General features: G+C 36.5%; 1 protein-coding gene across 14 annotated transcripts in view; it reads left to right on the forward strand.

The window, feature by feature from the left end:
- The window catches only part of PSD3 (pleckstrin and Sec7 domain containing 3), a 592272-nt gene that overhangs the window by 405605 nt on the left and 164806 nt on the right, over nucleotides 1-21861 (forward strand). For 13 of the 14 annotated variants that reach the window (XR_012007747.1, XM_072776756.1, XM_072776754.1 and 10 more), the window contains one exon: nucleotides 9514-9707. Coding sequence is in view for 13 of the 14 variants with exons in the window: in XM_072776756.1 (XP_072632857.1) it covers nucleotides 9514-9707 (194 nt within the window). In the remaining variant the exon portion in view is untranslated. Of the gene's footprint in view, nucleotides 1-9513; nucleotides 9708-21861 lie in introns of those variants that run through there. The other variant, XM_072776763.1, reaches the window with a different exon arrangement.

The raw sequence follows: 21861 nt of genomic DNA on the forward strand, positions 1-21861 counted from the left end.
AAAATGTATATGATTATCTTAGTAAACTCAGAAAAGCATTTGACAATATTTAACACCCTTTTATGATAAGTCTCAGAAAATTAGGTAGAGAGAGGATGTACCTCAACATTGGAAGGGCTGTATGTGACAAGCCATAGCTTATATCATACGCAACAGTGAAATACTAAAAGCAGATCCTCTATGATAAGGAACAATAGACAAGGATGCCCACTCTCAAAACTTTATTCAACATAGTACTGGAAATCCTAGCCAGAGGAGTTAGGTAAGAAAAAGAAATAAAAGATCTACAAATCAAAACGAAAGAAGTAAAATTACCTCTGTTTGCAGATCACATGATATAATATGTAGAAAAGCCTGTAAACTTCAACAGAAACACTATTAGAGTTAATAAATGAATTCAGTAAAGTTGCAAAATATAAATCTATATATGAAAATCCATTATATTTCTATATATTAACAATGAACCGGGGATCCCTGGGTGGCTCAGTGGTTTAGCGCCTGCCGTCGGCCCAGGGCGTGATCCTGGAGACCTGGGATCAAGTCCCACATCAGGCTCCCTGCATGGAGCCTGCTTCTCCCTCCACCTGTGTCTCTGCCTCTCTCTCTCTCCTTTCTCTGTCTCTCATGAATGAATAAATAAAATCTTAAAAAAAAAAAATGAACCATCAGAAACAGATTTTAAGTAAATTCCGTATGCAATAGCATCCAAACCACCAAAATACTTAGGAATAAATTTAATGAAGGAAGTTAAAGGCTGTACACTGAAAACTATAAGACACTAATGAAAGAAGTTGAAGAGGGCACAAGTAAATGGGAAAAGTACGTTGTGTTTATGGATTAGAACAATATATATTGTTAAAATGTCTGTACTACCCAAAGCCATCTACAGACTAGATGTAATCCCTATCAAAATTGCAATACCATTTTTCACAGAAATCAAACAAACAAACCTTCAGTTTGTTCACTGTTGTTAAGAGTCTTTTAATGGTTTGCTTCCCTCTCTGTTTTTTTTCCCCATATGTTCATCTGTTTTGTTTCTTAAATTGCACATGTGAGTGAAATCATACAGTATTTGTCTTACTCTGACTTATCTCACTTAGCATAATACTCTCTAGCTCCATCCATGTCATTGCAAATGGCAAGATTTCATTCTTTTTTATGGTTGAGTAATATTCCATTATATATGTATATACATATATACCTCTTCTTTATTCATCAGTCAGTGGACACTTGGGCTACTTCCATAATGCAGCTATTGTAGATAAGCTGCTATAAATGTTGGTGGGCATGTATTTTTTTGAATTAGCATTTTTGTATCCTTCAGATAAATACGTAGAACAATTGTTGGATCATAGAATAGTTCTATTTTTAACTTCTTGAGGAACCTCCATACTGTTTTCTACAGTGGCTGCACCAGTTTGCATTTCTACGCACAGTGAAAGAGGGTTCCCTTTTGTCCACATCTTGCCAATACCTGTTTCCAGCGTTGTTAATTTTAGCCATTTTGACTGGTATGAGGTGGTATTTTATTGTAGTTTTGATATGTATTTCCCTAGTGATGAATGATGTTGAGGATCTTTTCATGTCTGTTGGCCATCTGTATGTCTTCTTGGAAAAATGTCTATTCATGTCTTCTCATTTTTCAGTTGGATAACTCTTTTATTGGGTGTTGAGTTTGATAAGTTCTTCACATATATTAGGTACTAAGCCATTATCATATATGTCATTTGCAAATATCTTCTTCCATTCTGTAGGTTTCCTCTTAGTTTTGTTGATTGTTTCCTTCACTCTGTGAACATTTTTATTTTGATATAGTTCCAGCAGTTAATTTTTGCTTTTTATTTTCCTTGCCTCAGGAGACGTATCTAGAAAAATGTTGCCATGGCTGATGTCATGAAAGTTACTGCTTGTGTCCTCTTCAAGGATTTTTATGATTTCAGGTGTCACATTTTGGTCTTTCATCTATTTTGAGTTTATTTTTGTATATGGTATAGGAAAGTGGTCCAGTTTCATTCTTCTGCATGTAGGTGTCCAGTTTTCCCAACTACATCTGTTGTAAAGACTGTCTTCAATCAACAAAACTAAAAGGTAACCTATAGAATTGGAGCAGATATTTACAAATGACATAACTGATAAAAGGATTAGTATCTAAAATATATAAAGAATTTATAAAACTCAAAGGCCAAGAAACAAATAATCTGTTTTAAAAATGGGCATCAGTAGACATTTTTCCAAAGAAGACATACAGATAGGCAGCAGACATGAAAAGATGCTCAACCTCATGCATTATCAGGGAAATGCAGCTCAAAACCACAATGTAATAATCACCTCACATCTCAGAATAGCTAAAATCAACAATACGGGAAACAACAGATGTTGGTGAGGATGCAGAGAAAGAGGAACCCTCTTCCACTGTTGGTGGGAATGCAAACTGGTGCAGCCACTCTGGAAAACAGTGTGGAGGTTCCTCAAAAAGTTAAAAATAGAACCTATTCTATCATCCAGGAATCACACTACTAGGTATTTGTCCAAACGATGCAAAAATACAAATCAAAAAGGCTACATGCATTCTGATATATATGGTAGGATTATCTACAATAGCCAAATTATGGAAATAGCTCAAGTGTCCATCAACTGATGAATGATAAAGAAGATGTGGTGTGTGTGTGTGTGTGTATATATATATATATATATATATATTCAGCCATTATAAAGAAGTCTTGCCATTTGCAATGACATGGTTGGAACTCTAGAGATTATTATGCTAAGGGAAATAAGTCAGTCAGAGAAAGACAAATACCATAGGATTTCATTCATATGTGGAATCTAAGAAACAAATCAACAAAGAGCAAAAAATTGATCTATGTATCTGTATTTATGCCAGTACCATAAACAGTACTGTTTTGATTACTACAGCTTTGAACATAACTTGATGTCTGGAATTGTGATACCTCCAGTATTTCTTTTTCAAGATTGAGATCTTTTTCAAGATTGCTTTGGCTATTTGAGTTCTTTTTATAGTTATATACAAATTTTAGGATTCTAGTTCTGTAGAAAATGCTCTTGGTATTTTGTTAGAGATTGCATTAAATCTGTAGATTGCTTTGGGTAGTGTAGACATTTTCTTTTGTGTGTGTGTGTGTGTGTGTGTGTGTGTAGACATTTTCAATATTTATTCACACAATCCATGAGCAGGGAGTATCTTTCCATTTCTTAACATTGTCTTGAATTTCTTTCATCAGTATTTTATCATATACAGAGTACAGGTCTTTCATCTCTTTAATGATGCTTATTCCTAGATATCCTATTGTGTTTGGCATAATTGTAAGTGGGATTATTTTCTTGATTTCTCTTTCTGCTGCTTCATTATTAGAGTATAGGAATTCAACGGATTCCACGGATTCCTATACTTTGATTTTGTATCCTGCAGCTTTCTGAATTTATCAATTCTAGTGATAATTTTTTTTTATTGTGGAGTCTTTAGGGTTTTCTATATATAGTATCATGCATATGTGAATCCTAAAATTTCTACTTCTTCCTTACCAATTTAGATGCATTTTACTTCTTTATGTGGCTTAATTGCTGTGGCTAGGACTTTTAGTACTATATCAAATAAAAGTGGTAAGAGTGGACATCCTTGACTGGTTCCTCACCTGAGTGGAAAGGCTCTGTTTTTTCTCATTGAGTATATTGGCTGTGGGTTTTTCATATAGGCCTTTATTATGTTGAAGTATGTTCCTTTTAGACCTACTTCACAGATTTTTATTATGAATGAGTGTTGTACTTTGTCAAATGCTTTTTCTGCATCTAATGAAATAGGGTTTTTATCCTTTCTGTACTCCTGTGACATATTTCATTTGACTGTTTTGGAAATGTTGAACCACCCTGTATCCTGGGAATAAATCCCATTTGGTCATGGTCATGGTGTATGACTTTTTTTTTTAATTTTTAGAGAGAGAGAGAACATGTATGTGGGGAGGCACAGAGGAAGAGAATCTTCACACAGACTCCCGGCTGAGCACAGACTCCAGTGTGGGGCTTGATCTCACAACCCATAAGATTGTGACCTGAGTCAAACAGTTAAACAACTGAGCCACTCAGGTGCCCTGGTGTATAATTTTTTTAATGGATTTTTTTGTTGGATTTGGTTTGCTAAGGTTTTGTTGAATTTTGCATCTATATTCATGAGAAATATTGGATTGTAGATCTCTTTTTTTTGTGGTATCTTGACAAGCAGTCTTGAGAAAGAAGAACAAAGCTGAAGGCATCATAAGTCCCGACTTCAAACTATACTACAGATCTACAGTAATCAACACAATATGGCATTGACATTTAAAAAAAATTAAACATACAGATCTATGGAACAGAATAGAGAACCTAGAAATAAACTCACAGAGATTTGTTCAATTAATTTTTGACAAGACAGCCAAGAATATATAAGGGAGAAGATTGTCCCTTCAATAGATGGTTTTAGATAACTGAATATACACCTGAAAAAGAATGCAAATGGGATGCCTGGGTGGCTCAGCATTGAGCCAAAGCTCAGGGCATGACCCCAGAGTCTCAGGATTGAGTCCCACATCTGGCTTCCTGCATGGAATCTGCTTCTCCCTCTGCCTATGTCTCTGCCTCACTCTCTCTGTGTCTCTCATGAATAAATAAATAAAATCTTTAAAAAAAAAAAAGAAAAAGAATGCAAATAGACCTCTATCTTCAACTTTGCACAAAAATCAACGCAAAATGGATCAAATATTTGAACATGAAACCTAAAACCATGAATCTCCTAGAAGAAAACAAAGAATAAGCTCCTTGACATTGATCTTGATAATAAATACATTTTTAGATTTAGGAATAAAAGCAACAATTAATGGAACTACATCAAACATTTTTTAAAGTTCTACACAACAAAGGAAACCATTAACAAAATAAAAAGGCCACCTACTAAATGGGAAAAGACGTTCACCCTGTTGGTGTAAATGTTAACTGGTACAGCCACTATGGCAAACAGCATAGAGGCTCCTCAAGAAATTAAAACTAGAACTACCTGGGGCACCTAGGTGGCTCATTTGGTTAAGTGTCTGCCTTTGGTTCTGGTCATGATCCCAGGGTCCTGGAATGAGCCCTGCATTGGGCTCCCTGCTCAGTGGGAAGTCTGCTTCTCCCTCTTCCTCTGCCACCCTTTGTGCACATGCTCTCTGTCTATCAAAAATAAATAAAATCTTTCAAAACAATAGAACTACCAATAATCCCACTTTTGGATATATAGGCAAAGGAAACAAAATAATCTGAAAGAATAACCTGAACTCTCATGTTTATAGCAGAATGGCTTACAATATCCAAAGTATGAAAAAAATTTAAGTGCCTACAGATAAGTGGGTAAAGAACATGAGATATATATATATATATATACACACACACACACACAATGGAATATTACGCAGCATCTAAAAAAAAGTGTGTGAATGTATAAAATATGTAGGGTGATGGATGTTAACTCAATGAGGGGACTCTTTTCACAATATGTGTGTGTATATATATATTAAATCCTCATACTGTGTACTCTAAAAATCTCACATTAGGGGATCCCTGGGTGGCGCAGCGGTTTAGCGCCTGCCTTTGGCCCAGGGCGCGATCCTGGAGACCCGGGATCGAGTCCCACATCAGGCTCCCGGTGCATGGAGCCTGCTTCTCCCTCTGCCTGTGTCTCTGCCTCTCTCTCTCTCTGTGTGTGTGACTATCATAAATAAATAAATAAAAATTTTTAAAAAATAAAAATCTCACATTAAATTGTCAATTACACTCAAAAAAATTAATAAGCAGCATAGAAGAGGAAATGTAATCCGTACAATAACGAATTATAATTTTCCAGGATTTTTGCAATATCCAGAAGATATTTTCTGAACATCAATAGTGACCATTAATTCAAAATAAATTAATAAATAAATAAATCTCTTACATTTCACTAATCAGTTATTACAGAGGGAGAAGAGTTGGAGAATCCTAGGCTAACGTCCCATGACCACAAACTAGATAACTGTCAAATCATCCTAAATAACCCAGAAATTGACATGAAGACTGACAGAAAAGCCCCACAACTAAAGGGAGAGAAGACATTGAAGAACATAGGAATTTCAGAGATGTGATTTAGGGGAGAAATGGAAGCCAGGTGCTACAGAGGGGAGAGAAGTGTGGTTGTAGAGAAGGATAAAAGAGAGTGGAGCACACAGGGGAACACACAAGGAGAATGTTTCCCCAAAGCCGTTGGTTTGGCAAACAACAAGGATGGGATTTCATGTCTTCTTGCCATCAGAGGAGCTTAGAACCTGGAGTTTTGTTTTTGTTTTGTTTTGTTTTTTTTCTAAGATTTTTTATTTATTCATGAGAAACAGAGAGGCAGAGACACAGGTAGAGGGAGAAGCAGGCTCCATGCAGGGAGTCTGACGTGGAACTGGATTCTGGGTCTCCAGGATCAGGCCCTGGACTGAAGGTGGTGCTAAACCACTGAGCCACCTGGGCTGCCCAGAACCTGGAGTTCTAAAGGTCAGAGGGCCTGGCTTACTTAGAGACTAGAGGGCACTGTGCTACTCCTGAAGAGAAAGGAGGCAAACAAAGCAGAGAGAACCAGACAGTATTATGCTGAGCAAAATAAGTCAGTCAGGAAAAGACAAATACCATATGATTTCACTCAAATGTGGAATTTAAGAAATAAAACAACTGAGAGAAGGGACAAAAAAGACACACACACACACAAATCAAGAAACATATCTGAGTGTAGAGAACAAAATGATGGTTACTAGAAGGGGGACGTAGGTGAGCAGATAAGTTAAAGAGATGATGGGATCCAAGGGAATGTGCTTGTGATGAACACCAGGTAATATACGGAAGTGTTTAATCACTGTATTAACACATGAAACTCTTACACTGTGTATTAATTAACTGAAATCAACTAAAAACTTATGGTGGCTCAGTAAGTAAAACTTGAGTGTCTCAATTGGTGAAGTGTCTGCCTGCAGCTTAGGTCATGGTCCTGGGCTTGAGCCCCACGTCAGGCTCCCTGCTCAGGGAGGAGCCTGCTTTTCCCCTCCTCCTTGGCTCCTGTTCTCTGTTGCTATCTCTGTCTCTCGCTCTCAAATAAATAAATCTTTTTTAAAAATTTTAAAATGTATTAAAAATCAGTTCCTCAGTAAAATGGAGAGGCAAATGGATAAACAAATATGGTCTAGCATAAAATGAAATAATATGGAGCAATAAAAGGAAACAAACTATAGATTTACACAATATGGATGAATCAAATATAATTTACTGGGTAAAAGAACTCAGTTTTATGCTATTTTGAAAAAGGGAAATCTATAGCGATGGATGACATCAGTAATTTTCAAGAATTGGTGGGGAAAGGAATTGACTAAAAGAGGGCAGCAGGAGGGAACTTTGTACACATAGTGAACACATTTAGCACCTAAATTTGGTTTTAAATACCATTGTCCAACAAGAAAAACTAGACTTCTTGGAGACATTTCTTTGGGGGTTGAAATAGGGAAAATTTAAGATGAGCTTGGAATATCATCTTGTGTTATCCAGAAGAAGAGCTTAAAAAACAAAAAGGAAAAAGAGAAAGGCATGCTGAAAGGACACAGAAACCTCTTTGATAGAACTCCCAGTGGCCAAAACTGAAAAAAATGGAGCAACAAATTTAATAATGATAATATTTTATCAAAAGAATAAGATTATACCCATGTGTCCATACTTACAGAAGAATTCCAATTACTAATGTAGAAGAAATGAGGGAAATAAACACCATTTGATCAGCACAATAAAAATTATCATAGGCAAGATCCACTGATGAGTTCTCATATTAGTGTTGAGAAATTTAAGGAGAAAGAGGGTATTTTCATAGTCACAAATTTTCTCCAAGACATTCACAAATGAAAATCACATTACAGAATAGAAACTTGCCAGACAGCACCTTAACCAAGTCATAAGGTTAATACCACTTGTCATAAAACATATATACCCTGATCTGATGCACTGAGAGGATGCATCACCCTGATAACCTTCCCCAAAATGTACAACCTCAGTCTAATCAAACAAACCTAAATGAGGGCTACTCTACAAAATCATTGGCTGGTACTACTGGTACTAGTACTCTTCAAATATCAAGGTCATGAAAGACAAGGAAAGATAAATGTTCTGTTGGTGACTGAAGAAAACTAAGAAATCTTAACAAGTACATGCACTGTGGGATCATGGATAGATCCTGGAGCAGGACAAATTTTTCTGAATAATGTTTTAAATTTAACTCACAGTATTTTGCACTATTGCTTTCTTCATTTGGAAATATTTACTATGGTTATGTAAGTTAAAATTAGGGGAACTGGATAATGGGCAGATGGGAATGTATGTACTATCTTTACAAACCTAGAATTATCTCAAAAATAGAAACAAAATATAGATATCTAAGGATCATTCCAGTGTTGTTTTTATATCTCACAATAATCAAATAGCACTGGAGAAAAAAAGACTTTTAATTTGATCACCAGATAAACACTTTTGATAATTATCAATTTTGTGGTTTATTTTAAATATATTTTAGTTGTGGTTATTTTGAAGTTTTAATAAATATATTCACTAATCAGTATCTAATGGGCAATAAAACCAGAGGTGATTCGGGAAATTGAACAGGTGAACCAAAACAAATGCTCTTAATTCGGTGATGTGTTCTTCAGCTGTATATCAGAGTTTATTTTCTTCTCTTCACTCCTCTTTATTGAGTGTAACCATTCACTTTATGCCTCTTTCATACTTAATGTACATTAGAATCTCAGAGTTAAATTTCCCTCCTTGAAGGAACAGAATTTTTAAAAGACTAGGCAATTACAGGTTTTCTCATGGCTGTTAGGATGCCCCACACTTTCGTGGCAGCTGAGGAAGTAGTCACTATAAGATGCCAAAGCACTGTGGGTAACGTCACCATCCTACCTCATTGATAGGTTTACCAGGGGCTTTACTATAAAAGAATAACCTGGTTATTTGGGGAATATAATAATCTATATAATATATATAATGAATAATCTATAATTGTATTCTGTATACTTGGAACTGTTATAAACCATGTAAAAATAAAAAATCAAAACCAAAATCATGATCTTTGCCAAAGAATCTCCACTCTTGAAAGAGGACAAGACAGGAAGAAACTGTAGTGGGTAGAAAGAGCAAAGGCTTTAGCTGTTTTTGCCATCATAGCCTCATTATTTCTTTGATTACTAGATCTGTGGCCTTGGGTTATTTATTCTGAGTTTGTTTCCTTATCTGTGCTATAGAATACAAATATCAGTCTTAGAAAATTGTTATAATCATTGATACCTGGCACATACACACATAGTAAGTGATAGCTGTTACTATAGTCTTTGTTATCAAGACTGATAGACTATTGGAAAACATGATAGTTTATTATATTAAATAACTTTAGTTATTGAATATTGTGTTAGGTGCTCAATCTGTGTTTTCTCCCTTTAGAGATGACGAAGAGAAAAAAAAATCTCCATCAGAAGGTACTGATGAGAAGGCTAATGGAACACATCCAAAGACCATCAGTCGTATCGGGAGCACTACCAATCCATTCTTAGACATTCCTCACGACCCGAATGCTGCTGTGTACAAAAGTGGATTCTTGGCTCGGAAAATCCATGCAGATATGGATGGAAAGAAGAGTAAGCACAATTTATTGTCATTGTCTATTTCACTTATTTCATCCTGAGGCTCAAAATTTAAAGTGAATTTATCTGAAGTAAAGTCACAAATGAAGAAATATTATATTAGGTTTATCTAGAGAAGTGTTAACTGAAGTTTGGTGAAACCTCTAACCCTAAGGCAGAAATCCATTCTGGCACCTGCTTTTCTCCAAGTAAAATTATAAAGCTTCAGAAATGGAAGACCTCTTACAGATTATTCATTTCCAATCTTTTATTCACTTATTTACCCTTGCCTTCAACAAATATAATTCTAAGTACTTAGCATGGGCTCAGCATCAAAAATATAGCAGTGAATAGGATTGGCAAGGTCCCTGTCTTCATGGAGTTGATATCTCTGGTTGGTTGAAGGAAAGGGGGAAGAGTGGATTTATAACACATAGAATAATCAATAATGTAAGATCCCACAGACAAGGAAGGGAAAGAATTTCAGTCCACACACACGTTTGAATGGATTGGCCTTTATGAGAGATGGATGGGAGGTGTGTTGTAGGTAAGCATGGTATAATTAGTATTGGAAAACTAAAGGAGTCCCATCTGATGGCTCTGTGAAGTGTGAGACATTGTTATCTACTGACAGGTAATGACATTTGAAATTTAAAAGAAATGAAGTGTGTTTCTGTGCTTGGAAAAGCCAATGCAGAGAGTGAAATAGCCATTTGATATACTTGAACAGGTTAAGGTAAGCTGGAATGTATGCTCAAAATTAGTAGGTTAAACCTTTAAGGTGTTCCTTTCTCCCTATAAACACAAACATGCAGTGCTTGGATGGACAGTACCACTATTTCTATCTGGCTGGGGACTTTTTCTTAATGTGTTAGCACATTCTATTGAGTTACAGTCAAGAGAAACATTGTAATAAAGTGGCTTTGACACTGCCTTTTGATGCTGAGTATGTTTCTTAGTTTTTCCAAGTTCCTTAGGAGTACCTCTACCATACATCTTGTACACTCTATATACTAGCCTATTAGACTACTTAATTTTCTCTAAGAGAATTATTTCTGGACTCTTATAGTTGCCAGTGACAGCAAGTCTGACTGGCTTAGGGAAAAAGGCAACAACACACTTCAAATGAATTGTTTCCAGGACATTTTGTCCATTTCTGTATCTGCATTACATTGCATGTCACCTTTACTCTTTGAAACAGGTCTCTTTTACATTGCTGGGTACAGGATTATTAGCAGCATTATAGAGCATGTGTTCAATTTTGTCAACAAAAAGTATTCTCCTTCTTCCCTGATTTTGAATTTACTATAATCTGGGGCAGAACTCCGATTTGTATGACTGAGGGATAGAATACTGAATTGACAGCTCTCACTTGGTTGAAATGCAAAGAGGAAAGCTCCCTCAAGAACAAATAAGATAGGGGGCACCTGGGTGGCTCAGTTGTTTGAGCATCTGCCTTTGGCTCAGGTCATGATCCCAGAGCCCTGGGATAGAGTTCCACATTGGGCTCCCTGCTTCATGAGGAGCCTGCTTCTCCCTCTGTCTCTACCTCCCTTTCTTTGTCTCTCATGAATAAATAAAATCTTAAAAAAAAAAAAAAAAAAAAAAAAAAAAAAAAAACGAATAAGATACGGTTCTCACAGAAAAGGAGTTCTTTTTGGTAGACAAAGCAATAATCTTCTCTTAGTTGCCACCATACACACACACACACCCTTTCTCCAGCCACTTCAAATGAAGCTTTTGCTGAACACGGTACTGTTTTCCATTTATAGCCACAGGTATATTCATCTCTGTCCCACATGTTTTGCCTAGGAATAGCTCCCATCTCTAAGGTTTAAATTTGCAGGTTGGTGTCCATTTTCCTCAGGTGAGGATGTAAATTTCACTCTATGGGCTAAATGAAAAATACAGAAATATCTGACATATTTCATATAAAGTACTAGATGAAAAAAGCAGAATAACTGTAGTTTAAAATACCAGTTCAGGAAAGGCTCAAAAAGGGAAGCAAAAACAGCAATTTTACTACATTATGCTGAACAAAGATAACAAAGTTAACCTACTTGAGCATCTTTTCATTGACTCACTTCCCTAGCAATGGATTGACATAATTGGTTAACTCATTCCAAAGAGTCCCCAGATTCAGCCTACCAGTGAAATTTTCTTTCTTTCTTGTTTTCCTGGGCCACTTCTGAGGATTATTTGAGAGAATTCCCTTGTTGGAAGCTCTACTCCCTTAACAGCCCACTGTATATGCATATAGGTACAAAACCTGGGAGTTGCTTAGTAGTTGAGCCATCACAGACCTTTTATATCATGCTAGATTTTCTTGCCAATATAACTCATTTAGAGCCTTAGTTAACTCCTTTGAGAACTTTAGATTCATTAAGGCAATTTTTAAGTGTCCTGGGACTTTTGTCATTTTAGCAACTTAAGAATTTCTGCAAAGGGGAGATCCTGCCCCTGAGCACCAGCACAAGGCCCTGCCTTCTGAAGCCTGGAGTTTCAAAAGTCAGCAGACTTGCCTGGGATACTGCCCAGAGGGCATTGCCCTGTTTCTGGGAGGAGTCAAACAACCCAGAAGCAGACTGTGGAAACAGCAATCTGAAAAACACCAGGAACAAACAGTGGTGAGATTATTCACTCTTCTAGGTGTGCCTCCCCGAGAAGCAGCATAGGTAGATACTCCTGTCCAGGAGCAAAATAACTGACTAGTGCTACTTCCTTTCCCACCCCTCAACATAAACAGTAGCCACCTGTAGTGAGCTGCAGAGTACCCACATTGGCTGTCTAACCTCCTTACAAATCCAGCACCCATGCAGTCTGGTAGTACTGCCCTTGTCAGTGAAGCTTGCCTCAGTCCCAGTGCTATAGGCCTTTTCCACAGAGGAGCAGCAAAAACCACTGCCCACACCATGGCCCCTGACCAGAGAGTTCTACATGACTTCAGTTTAAGTGGAAGTATCAGGTCTCATTTAACAAGCTGACCAGAGCGCACCTAGTTGAAACATTTTGGGCAAAGACCAAACACTTCCCACTGCAGGCAACGAGAGACTGCAGATGACAGGCCGGAAGGATACAGCAGCCAAAACACAGTAGCAGAGAGCACACAGCACACGCACACAGAGAATCTGAATTCTGAACTACCAAACCCTGGACCTATATGATCTCTTCCTCAGAAAGTCATGACTATCAGGAGCAGGAAACATACAGGCTTTCTGACACAGAGAAGAAGACAGAGACAAAATCCCAAGGTGGAGGAATTTCTTGCAAATGAAAGAACAAGATAAAAGACACAGCCAGGGATCCCTTGGGTGGCACAGCGGTTTGGCGCCTGCCTTTGGCCCAGGGCGCGATCCTGGAGACCCGGGATCGAATCCCACATCGGGCTCCCAGTGCATGGAACCTGCTTCTCCCTCTGCCTGTGTCTCTGCCTCTCTCTCTCTCTCTCTCTCTCTCTCTCTGTGACTATCATGAATAAAAAAATAAAAATTAAAAAAAAAAAAGACACAGCCAGATATTAAGCAGAACAGGTATAAAGTAATATGACTGGTGAAGAATTCAAAGCACAATCGTTAAGGATATTTGCTGGCTTGAGAAAATAATGGAAGACCAGGGAGACCCTTACCACAGAGATAAAAGAGTAAAAAAAAAAGTCAGAAGTGAAAAATGTGATAACTGCGATTCAAAACAGACATGATGTAATGAATACAAGGATGGGTGAACCAGAGGCACAAATAAGTGATGTACAGGATAAAATAATGAAGCATATTGAAGCTGAACAAAACAGAGAATTCTGCAACATGAGAATACTCTTAAGGAACTCAGTGCCCCCATCAAACATAATAACATTCATGTTATAGGTGTGCTAGGAGAAGAAGACAGAGAAAAGTTGACAGGGAATTTATTTGAGAAAATAATATATGAAAACTTCCCTTAACTGGAGAAGGAAACAGACATCATAGATCCAGGAAGCACTAAGTAAGAACTCCCATCAAAATCAACAAAAGCTGGGGTGCATGGGTGGCTTAGTCACTTAAGCATCTGACTCTTGATTTCCGCTCAGGTCATGATTTCAGGGTTGTGAGACTGAGCCCGTGGAGCATGGGCTCCGTGCTCAACAGGGAGTCTGCTTGAGATTCTCTCTCCCTCTTCCCCTCCCTCCCTCCCTCCCTCTCTCTCAAATAAATAAATAAATCTTTTAAAAAAATGAAAGCTGGCCAACAACATACTGTAATTAAATCTTATGAAATATACTGATAAAGAAAAGAGTCTTAAAAGGAGCAAGAAAAAAAGAAGGACCTAACTTACAGGGAAGACCCACGAGGCTAGCTTCAGATCTTCGACATAAGTTTGACAAGCTAGAAGGGAGTGACATGATATATTCAGAGTACTGAATGGCAATAAATCTGCAGCCAAGAATATTCTATCTAGCAAGGGTATCATTGAGAATAGAAGGAAAGATAAAAGAGTTTCCCAGACAAAAACTAAAGGAGTTTGTAGCTATTAAACCAGCCCTATATGAAATATTGAAGGGGACTCTGAGTGAAAAGGAAAGAACAAAGTGACAAAGACAAGAAAGGTATAGAGAGAAATCTCCGAAACCAACAACAAAACAAATAAAATGGCACTAAATACATATCTATCAATAATTACTCTGAATATAAATGGACTAAACACTTCAATCAGCATATAGTGTCAGGATGTATTTAAAAAAAAAAAAAAGACCTATCTAATGCTGCCTACAAGAAACTCAGTTTAGACCTGAAGATACCTGTGCATTCACTGAAAGTGAATTTCTCCATTTGGAGAAATGCTTACCATGTAACTGGATGTCAAAATAAAGCCAGAGTAGCAAGCAATATTCTGTCAGAGAAACTAGACTAAACCAAAGACTGCAAGAAATGAAGAAGGGCATTATATCATAACAAAGGGCACAATCTAACAGTAAGGTCTAGTAATTGAAGTATTTATATGCATAATATGGAGGCATCAAATATATAAAAAAAACAAACATAAGGGAACTCATTGAAAATAATACAGTAAGAGTAGGGGATTTTATCACCCCATTTATATCAGTGGACAGATCACCTAAGCAGAAATTCAAAAAGGAAACAATAACTTTGAATGACACACTGGAAGTTCACAGATATATTCAGAACATTTCATCCTAAACCAGCAGAATGCACATTTCTTTTTGAGTGCACATAGAACATTGTCCAGAATAGATCATGTACTAGGTCACAAATCCGTTCTCAGCAAGTACAAAAAGATTGAGATCATGCCATGCATCTTTTCTGAACAGAGTGCTAGGAAACTTAAAGTCAACCACACACACACACACAGAAAAAAAAAAAAAAAAAAAACTATGGAAAGACTAAAAACACATGGTGGTTAAATAATGTGCTACTTAAACAATGTGTCAACCTGGAAATCAAAGAAGACATAGAAATGTACATGGAAACAAATAAAAGTGAAAACAATGGGGCAGGCAGGGTGGCTCAGCAGTTCAGCACCACCTTCAGCCCAGGGCCTGATCCTGGAGACCCTTGATCGAGTCCCACATCAAGCTCCCTCTGTTCATGGAGCCTGCTTCTCCCTCCGCCTGTGTCTCTGCCTCTCTCTCTCTGTCTCTGATGTCTCTGTCTCACTTCTCACCTACTCTAATCCAATCTTTATAAAAGAGGCAGTCTCGAGAACTAAGACTGCTCAGCCTTATCCTGGAGTGGAGTATCTAGCCAGGGTCTCAGTTTTCCCACAGGGGTAGACCGTACGGTAAGGTAAGGAAATGGGTGGGACGTAGGTGTGCCTCCACAATGGGAGGTAGGGTTCTTCTAGCTCGTGTGACACAAGGAGTAAAATCCGGTACTCCCCCTCTTTCCTCTGGATTGCCCAACTGTGGCCATGGCCCAGTCTTCTTTGTTGTCACTCTTAGTATCCATCGTTCCTCCTGCGTCCATGGCAGGGTCACCAGCCAGTGCAGATTCTGTTGGCATCATTCTGATTCGCTGCAGGGGCTAGAATGTGTGTGGTATATGTGTGACTGTCATTCTTTCTGCATCCCCCTGCTCCCTTTGGTTTATCTGTTGTGTCTTCTACCCTGCCTTTATTTTCAGTTCCAACTCTGCTCTGTCCTATAGCTTTATTAAAACAGGAGTGTGTGGGGCTGAGGTCAGGAGTATAAGTACCTGCCTTGGGCGCTATTCCTTATACAACAAAAATATTAAATTTTTTTTCCTCCTCAGTAAAAGGAAAAAAAAAAACCCTAATAGATTAAATCTTAAAACAAACAAACAAACAAACAAAAAAAAAAAAAAAAGTGAAACAATGGTCTAAAACCTTTGGGATGCAGCAAAAGGAGTCCTAACAAGGAAATATATAGCAATATAGGGTAACCTCATGAAGAATCTTACCTAACCTTATTCCTGAAGGAGCCAGAAAAAGAACAATAAATGAAGCCTAAATCCAGCAGACAGAAGAAAATACTAAAAATTAGAGCAGAAATAAGTAATATAGAAACTTAAAAAACAAAAAATGATAGATCAATGCAACCAGGAGCTGGTTCATTGAAAAAATGAACAAAATTGATAAGCCCCAAGTGAGACTTACCAAAAAGAAAGAGAAAGAAACCAAATAAATAGAATGGGAGGAAAAATAGCAACCAACACCACAGAAATAATTATAAGAAAATATTATGAAGACCTATATGCCAACAAGTTGGACAACCTGAAAGAAATGGATGTATTCCTAGAAACATATAAACCACCAAAACTGAAAGAGGAAGAAATAGAAAACCTGAAGAGACCAATAATTAGCAAATAAATTGAATTAATCCAGGCCTAGGTGGCTTCACAGATCAATCCTCCAAACATTTAAAGGACAGTGAATACCTATTCTTCTCAAGCTATTCCAAAAAATACAAGAGGGAGGAAAGCTTCCACATTCATGCTATGGGGCCAGCATTACCCTGAATTCAAAAATAAATGAAGACTCAACTAAAAAAGAGAGCTATAGGCCAATATCCCTGATGCTTATAGATGTACAACTTCTCAATAAAATAGTAGCAAAACAAATCAAACAGTACATTAGAAAAAAGAAATCCTTCACCAGGGTGCCTGAGTGGCTCAGTCAGTTCTAGCATCTTGCCTTTGGCTCAGGGCATGATCCCAAGGTGCTTCCCCATGCTTTTGCTCTTTCTCTTGCAATCTCTCTCTCAATCTCTCAAATAAATAAATGCAATCTTTAAAATAATTTTTAAAAATCATTCACTACTATCAAGTGGGATTTATACCTGGCCTGCAAGGGTGGTGTGATATTTGTAAAGCAATCAACATGATCAACTACATTAATGAAAGAAAAGACAAGAACCAAACGATCCTTTCAAAAGATGCAGAAAAAGCATTTGAAAAAATATATATAACATCCATTCATGACAAAAAAAAACAAAAATTCTCAACATATAATAAAGGCCATGTAAGAAAAACCCACAGGTAGTATCCTCTTCAATGGGGAAAACCTGGCAACTTTTCCTTTACAGTCAGGAACAAGACAGGGATGTCTACTCTAACCACTGTTACTTAACACAGTACTGGAAGTTCTAGCCAAGCAGTCAGTCAACAAGAAGAAATAAAAGGCATCCAAATTGGCAAAGAAGAAATCAAACTTTCACTCTTTGTAGAAGACATGATACTCTATATAGAACACCTTACAGATGCCGTCAAAAAATTGCTAGAAGTGATACACGAATTCAGTAAAGTTCATAGGACACAAAATCAACATACAGAAATATGTTGTACTGAGTAATCAAGGAATCAATCTCATTTAAAATTGCACCAAAAACTGTAAGATACCTGGGAATAAGCCTAACCAGAGAGAAGATCTGTACTCTGGAAACTATAGAACACTTACGAGAGACATTGAAGAGGACACAAAGGAATGGGAAAAAAATTCCATGCTCATAATTGAAAGAACAAACATTGTTAAAATTTCTGTACTACTCAAAGCAATCTACACATTTAATGCAATCCCTATCAAAATGCCACCAGCGTTTTTCTCAGAGCTAGAACAATCCAAAAAATTGTATGGGACCACAATAGATCCTGAATAGCCAAACCAAACTTGAAAAAGAAAAGCAAATTGGAGGCATCACAGTTCCAGTCTTCAAGTCATATTACAAAGCTGCAGTGATCAAGACACTATAATACAGCACAAAAACAGACACAATCAATGGAACAGAATAGAAAACCTAGACATGAACCCACAAATATATGGTCAATTACACTTTGACAAAGCAGGAAGGAAAAAGGAAAAAGTCTCTTCAACAAATAGTATTGGGAAAACTGGATGGAAACATGCAAAAGAATGAACCTGTACCAGTTTCTTATGCCATACACAAAAATAATTTCAAAATGAATGAAAGGCATAAGTAGGAGGTAGGAAACCATCAAAATCCTAGAGGAGAACAGACAGCAACCTCTTTGACCTCAGCCACAACAACGTCTTAATACTCATGTCTCCAAAGGCAAGCGAAACAATAGCAAAAATAAACTATTGGAACTTAATCAAAATACAGATCTTCACACTGTGAAGGAAACAGTCTGCAAAACTAAAAAGCAACCTTCAGACTAGAAGGTGATATTTTCAAATGACATATCAAATAAAGACTTAGTATCCAACATATACAAAGAACTTGTCAGGGATCCCTGGGTGGCTCAGCAGTTTAGCACCTGCCTTTTTGGCTCAGGGCATGATCCCGGAGTACCAGGATTGAGTCCCACATTGGGCTCCCTGCCTGGAGCCTGCTTCTCCCTCTGCTTGTGTGTCTGCCTCTCTCTCTCTCTCTCTCTCTCTCTCTCATCAATAAATAAAATCTTAAAAAAAAAACCCAACCCCCCAAAAACAAATAATCTAGTTTAAAAATGGGCAAAAGACATGAATAGACATTTTTTTCAAAGAATACATCCAGATGGCTAACATATACATGAAAAGATGCTCAGCATTACTCATCATCAGGGAAATGCAAATCAAAACCATAATAAGATACCACCTCACACCTGTCAGAATGGCTAATATTAACAACACAGGAAACAACAGATTTTGTGAGGATGCAGAGAAAGCGGAGCCCTCTTACAATGTTGGTGGGAATGCAAGCTGGTGAAGCCACTGTAGAAAACACTATGGATGTTCCTCAGAAAGTTAAAAATAGAGCTACCCTTCAATCCAGTAGTTGAACTACTAGGTATTTATCCTAGTAGGATACAAATTTAATTCAAAGGGATACATGCACCTCCAATAGATACATGTTACTAGCAGCAGTACCAACAATAGCCAAATAATAGAAAGAGCCCAAATATCCCATGGGGACTGATGAATGGATTAAGAAATGTTATACAATGGAATATTCCTTAGCTCCCCACCTCAAGAGGAATAAAATCTTGCCATTTGCTATTATGTAGATGCATCTAAATATTAGGCTAAGCAAAATAAGTCAGAGAAAGACAAATGTCATATGATTTCACTCATATGTGACATTTAAGAAACAAAAGAAACCAACATAGTGGGGAACAAAGAGAGAGCCAAACCATATAAGAGACTCTTAAATATAGAGAAAAAACTGAGGGTTGCTGTAGGGGAGATGAGCGGAGGTGGGAGGACCAGTTAATATTTAAATTGATATAGGTATTAAGGAGTGCACTTGTGATGAGCACTGGGTATTGTATATGATGCATCACTAAATTCACTAAATCACTAATTTCACTAATTCTGAAAATAATATTTCTATATGTTACCTTACTGGAATTTAGGTGAAAATTTGGAAAAATAAAAATAAGTTATTTTGGAGTGAGAAGGATTGTAACATTACTGCAGTACATCCTTAGTATAATATATGTTTAACTTTATAAGAAACCTCCCAACTTTTTTCTAAAGTGTCTACCATTTTGCATTCTGGCCAGCTCTGCATGTTAAATCCTCTTTATAAAATGATTCCTTTATCATGAAATGATCCTCCTTATTCCTGGTCATTACTTATTTTGAACTATAATAATGGTGACTCCACCTTTCTTCTTAGTTTTTGTTTGATATTTAGACATTTTCCCCACATTGTTAATCTATGATCTTGTCTTGAAAATCATTGTATAAAACATATGACAGAACTTGTTTTTTATTCAGCTTATGATCTCTGTTTTCGTTAGAGTGCTTAGACCATTTATATTTGTAGTAATTACTGATATAGTTGACTTTAAATGTTCAATATTGCTATTTATTTTTACTTATTCTATCTTTTATGTTTTCCTCTTTTCCTGCTTTGTTTAGGATTGTGCATATGTTCTGTGTGGTTCTGTCTTCATTATTAGTGCATTAGCTGTGCCTCTTTAATAATTTTAGTGATTTTTTTTAGGATATACAGTATAATCTTTCATTTGGCACAGTCTATTCTCAAATTTTACCACTTCATGTGTACATTGAAACTCTTACAACAGATTATTTTCTTTTCTATTTCCCTTGCTTTTGTGCTATTGTCCTCTGTTTTACTTGTGCATAAAACTCAGGACATTGTGATTATTTTTGCTTTAAATAGAAATGTAGTTTTTACTTTTACCCACAAATTGACTATTTCTGGCATACTGAGTTTCTCTTTGCATTCCCAATTTCCATTTAGTACCTTTTTTTCCTGCTTAAATAATTTCCTTTAATATGTCCTGTAGTGACATCCTGTTAGCAAGAAATGTTCTGTTTTATTGTTTTTTTAAAAATTGTACACTGCACCTTGATTTTAGGAATTTTTTTATTACTGGTTGCAGAATTTTTTGCCAGTGTTTTCCTTTTCCTTCAGTAATTTAAAAAATGTTCTATTTTTCAATGCCCTGTGTGGTTTTAGACAAAAAGCCTACTGACATTATTTGTTTCTCTGTACCTATCATGGTTTTATTCTCTCCTTCTGGCTGCTTTCAAGATTTTTCTTTTTATTTTTGATTTTCATCAGTCTTATTATGAGCTGGCTTAATGGGATCTTCATTTTGTTTTCCTTGTTTGGTACTGTTTGATGTTCTTAGATTCATCAGGTTACATTTTTCACCAATTTTGGAAATCTTTTGGCCATTTGTTCCATTGCACTCACTCCTCTTTCTGGGATTCTCCTTTCCTGTATATTCAACTACTTGATATTACACAAAAAGTTCATTAAGACTATTCTATTTTTTTCTAAATTTTTTTTGTACTTTTAGGACTTTCTTTTAGTAACTTCTTTTACTGCTGTTTCTTCAGTTTTGCCATAGTAAAATTTACCAGCACAATAGCAGACAAATTGATCAGTGGGACAGAATAGAAAACCCAGAAATGAACCCACAAATATATGGTCAACTGCTCTTCAACAAAGCAAGAAAGAATATTCAGTGGGAAAGAGAGAGTCTGTTCAATAAGTGATATTGGGAAAACTGGATGGAAACATGCAAAAGAATGAAACTGGACCAGTTTCTTACACCATACACAAAAATAATTTCAAAATGGATTAAAAGCCTAAATGTGAGATGGGAAACCATCATAATCCTAGAGGAGAACACAGGCAGCAACCTCTTTTATCTCAACCAGAGCAAGTTCTTACTATGCATGTCTCCAGAGGCAAGGAAAACAATAGTAAAAACAAACTGTTGGGACTTATTCAGGTTAAAAAGCTAATGCACAACAAAGGAAGCAACCAACAAAACTAAAAGACAGCCTATGGAATGGGAGACAATATTTAAAATGATACATCTAACCTGAAAACTGTTATCCCAGACCAACTTGCTGCATTAAAAATTGTCAACAACACCTTTTTTTTAGATTTCATTACATAAAATTAATTTTTAAAATAAAAACATTGGCATTTACTTTTAAATTATATTAATTTATGAAACCATTTTCTTTTGTAGAATATGCACTGGCACTAAAACAGAGTAAAGAATATTATGGGTATCTACAAAAATTATTTCTGACTTCTGTATTCACCCAAATTTTGTGTTTACATATGTGAGATAAAATGAAATTTCTAAACAATAAATAAATAAATAAATAAATAAATAAATAAATAAATAAATAAAATTATACATCTGATAAAGGGTTATTATCCAAAATCTACAAAGAATTTCTGAAACTCAGCACCTCAAAAACAAATAATCCATTGAAGAAATAGGCA

Source organism: Canis lupus, chromosome 15, assembly GCF_048164855.1.
Source record: "Canis lupus baileyi chromosome 15, mCanLup2.hap1, whole genome shotgun sequence".
Classification (NCBI taxonomy): Eukaryota; Metazoa; Chordata; class Mammalia; order Carnivora; family Canidae; genus Canis; species Canis lupus.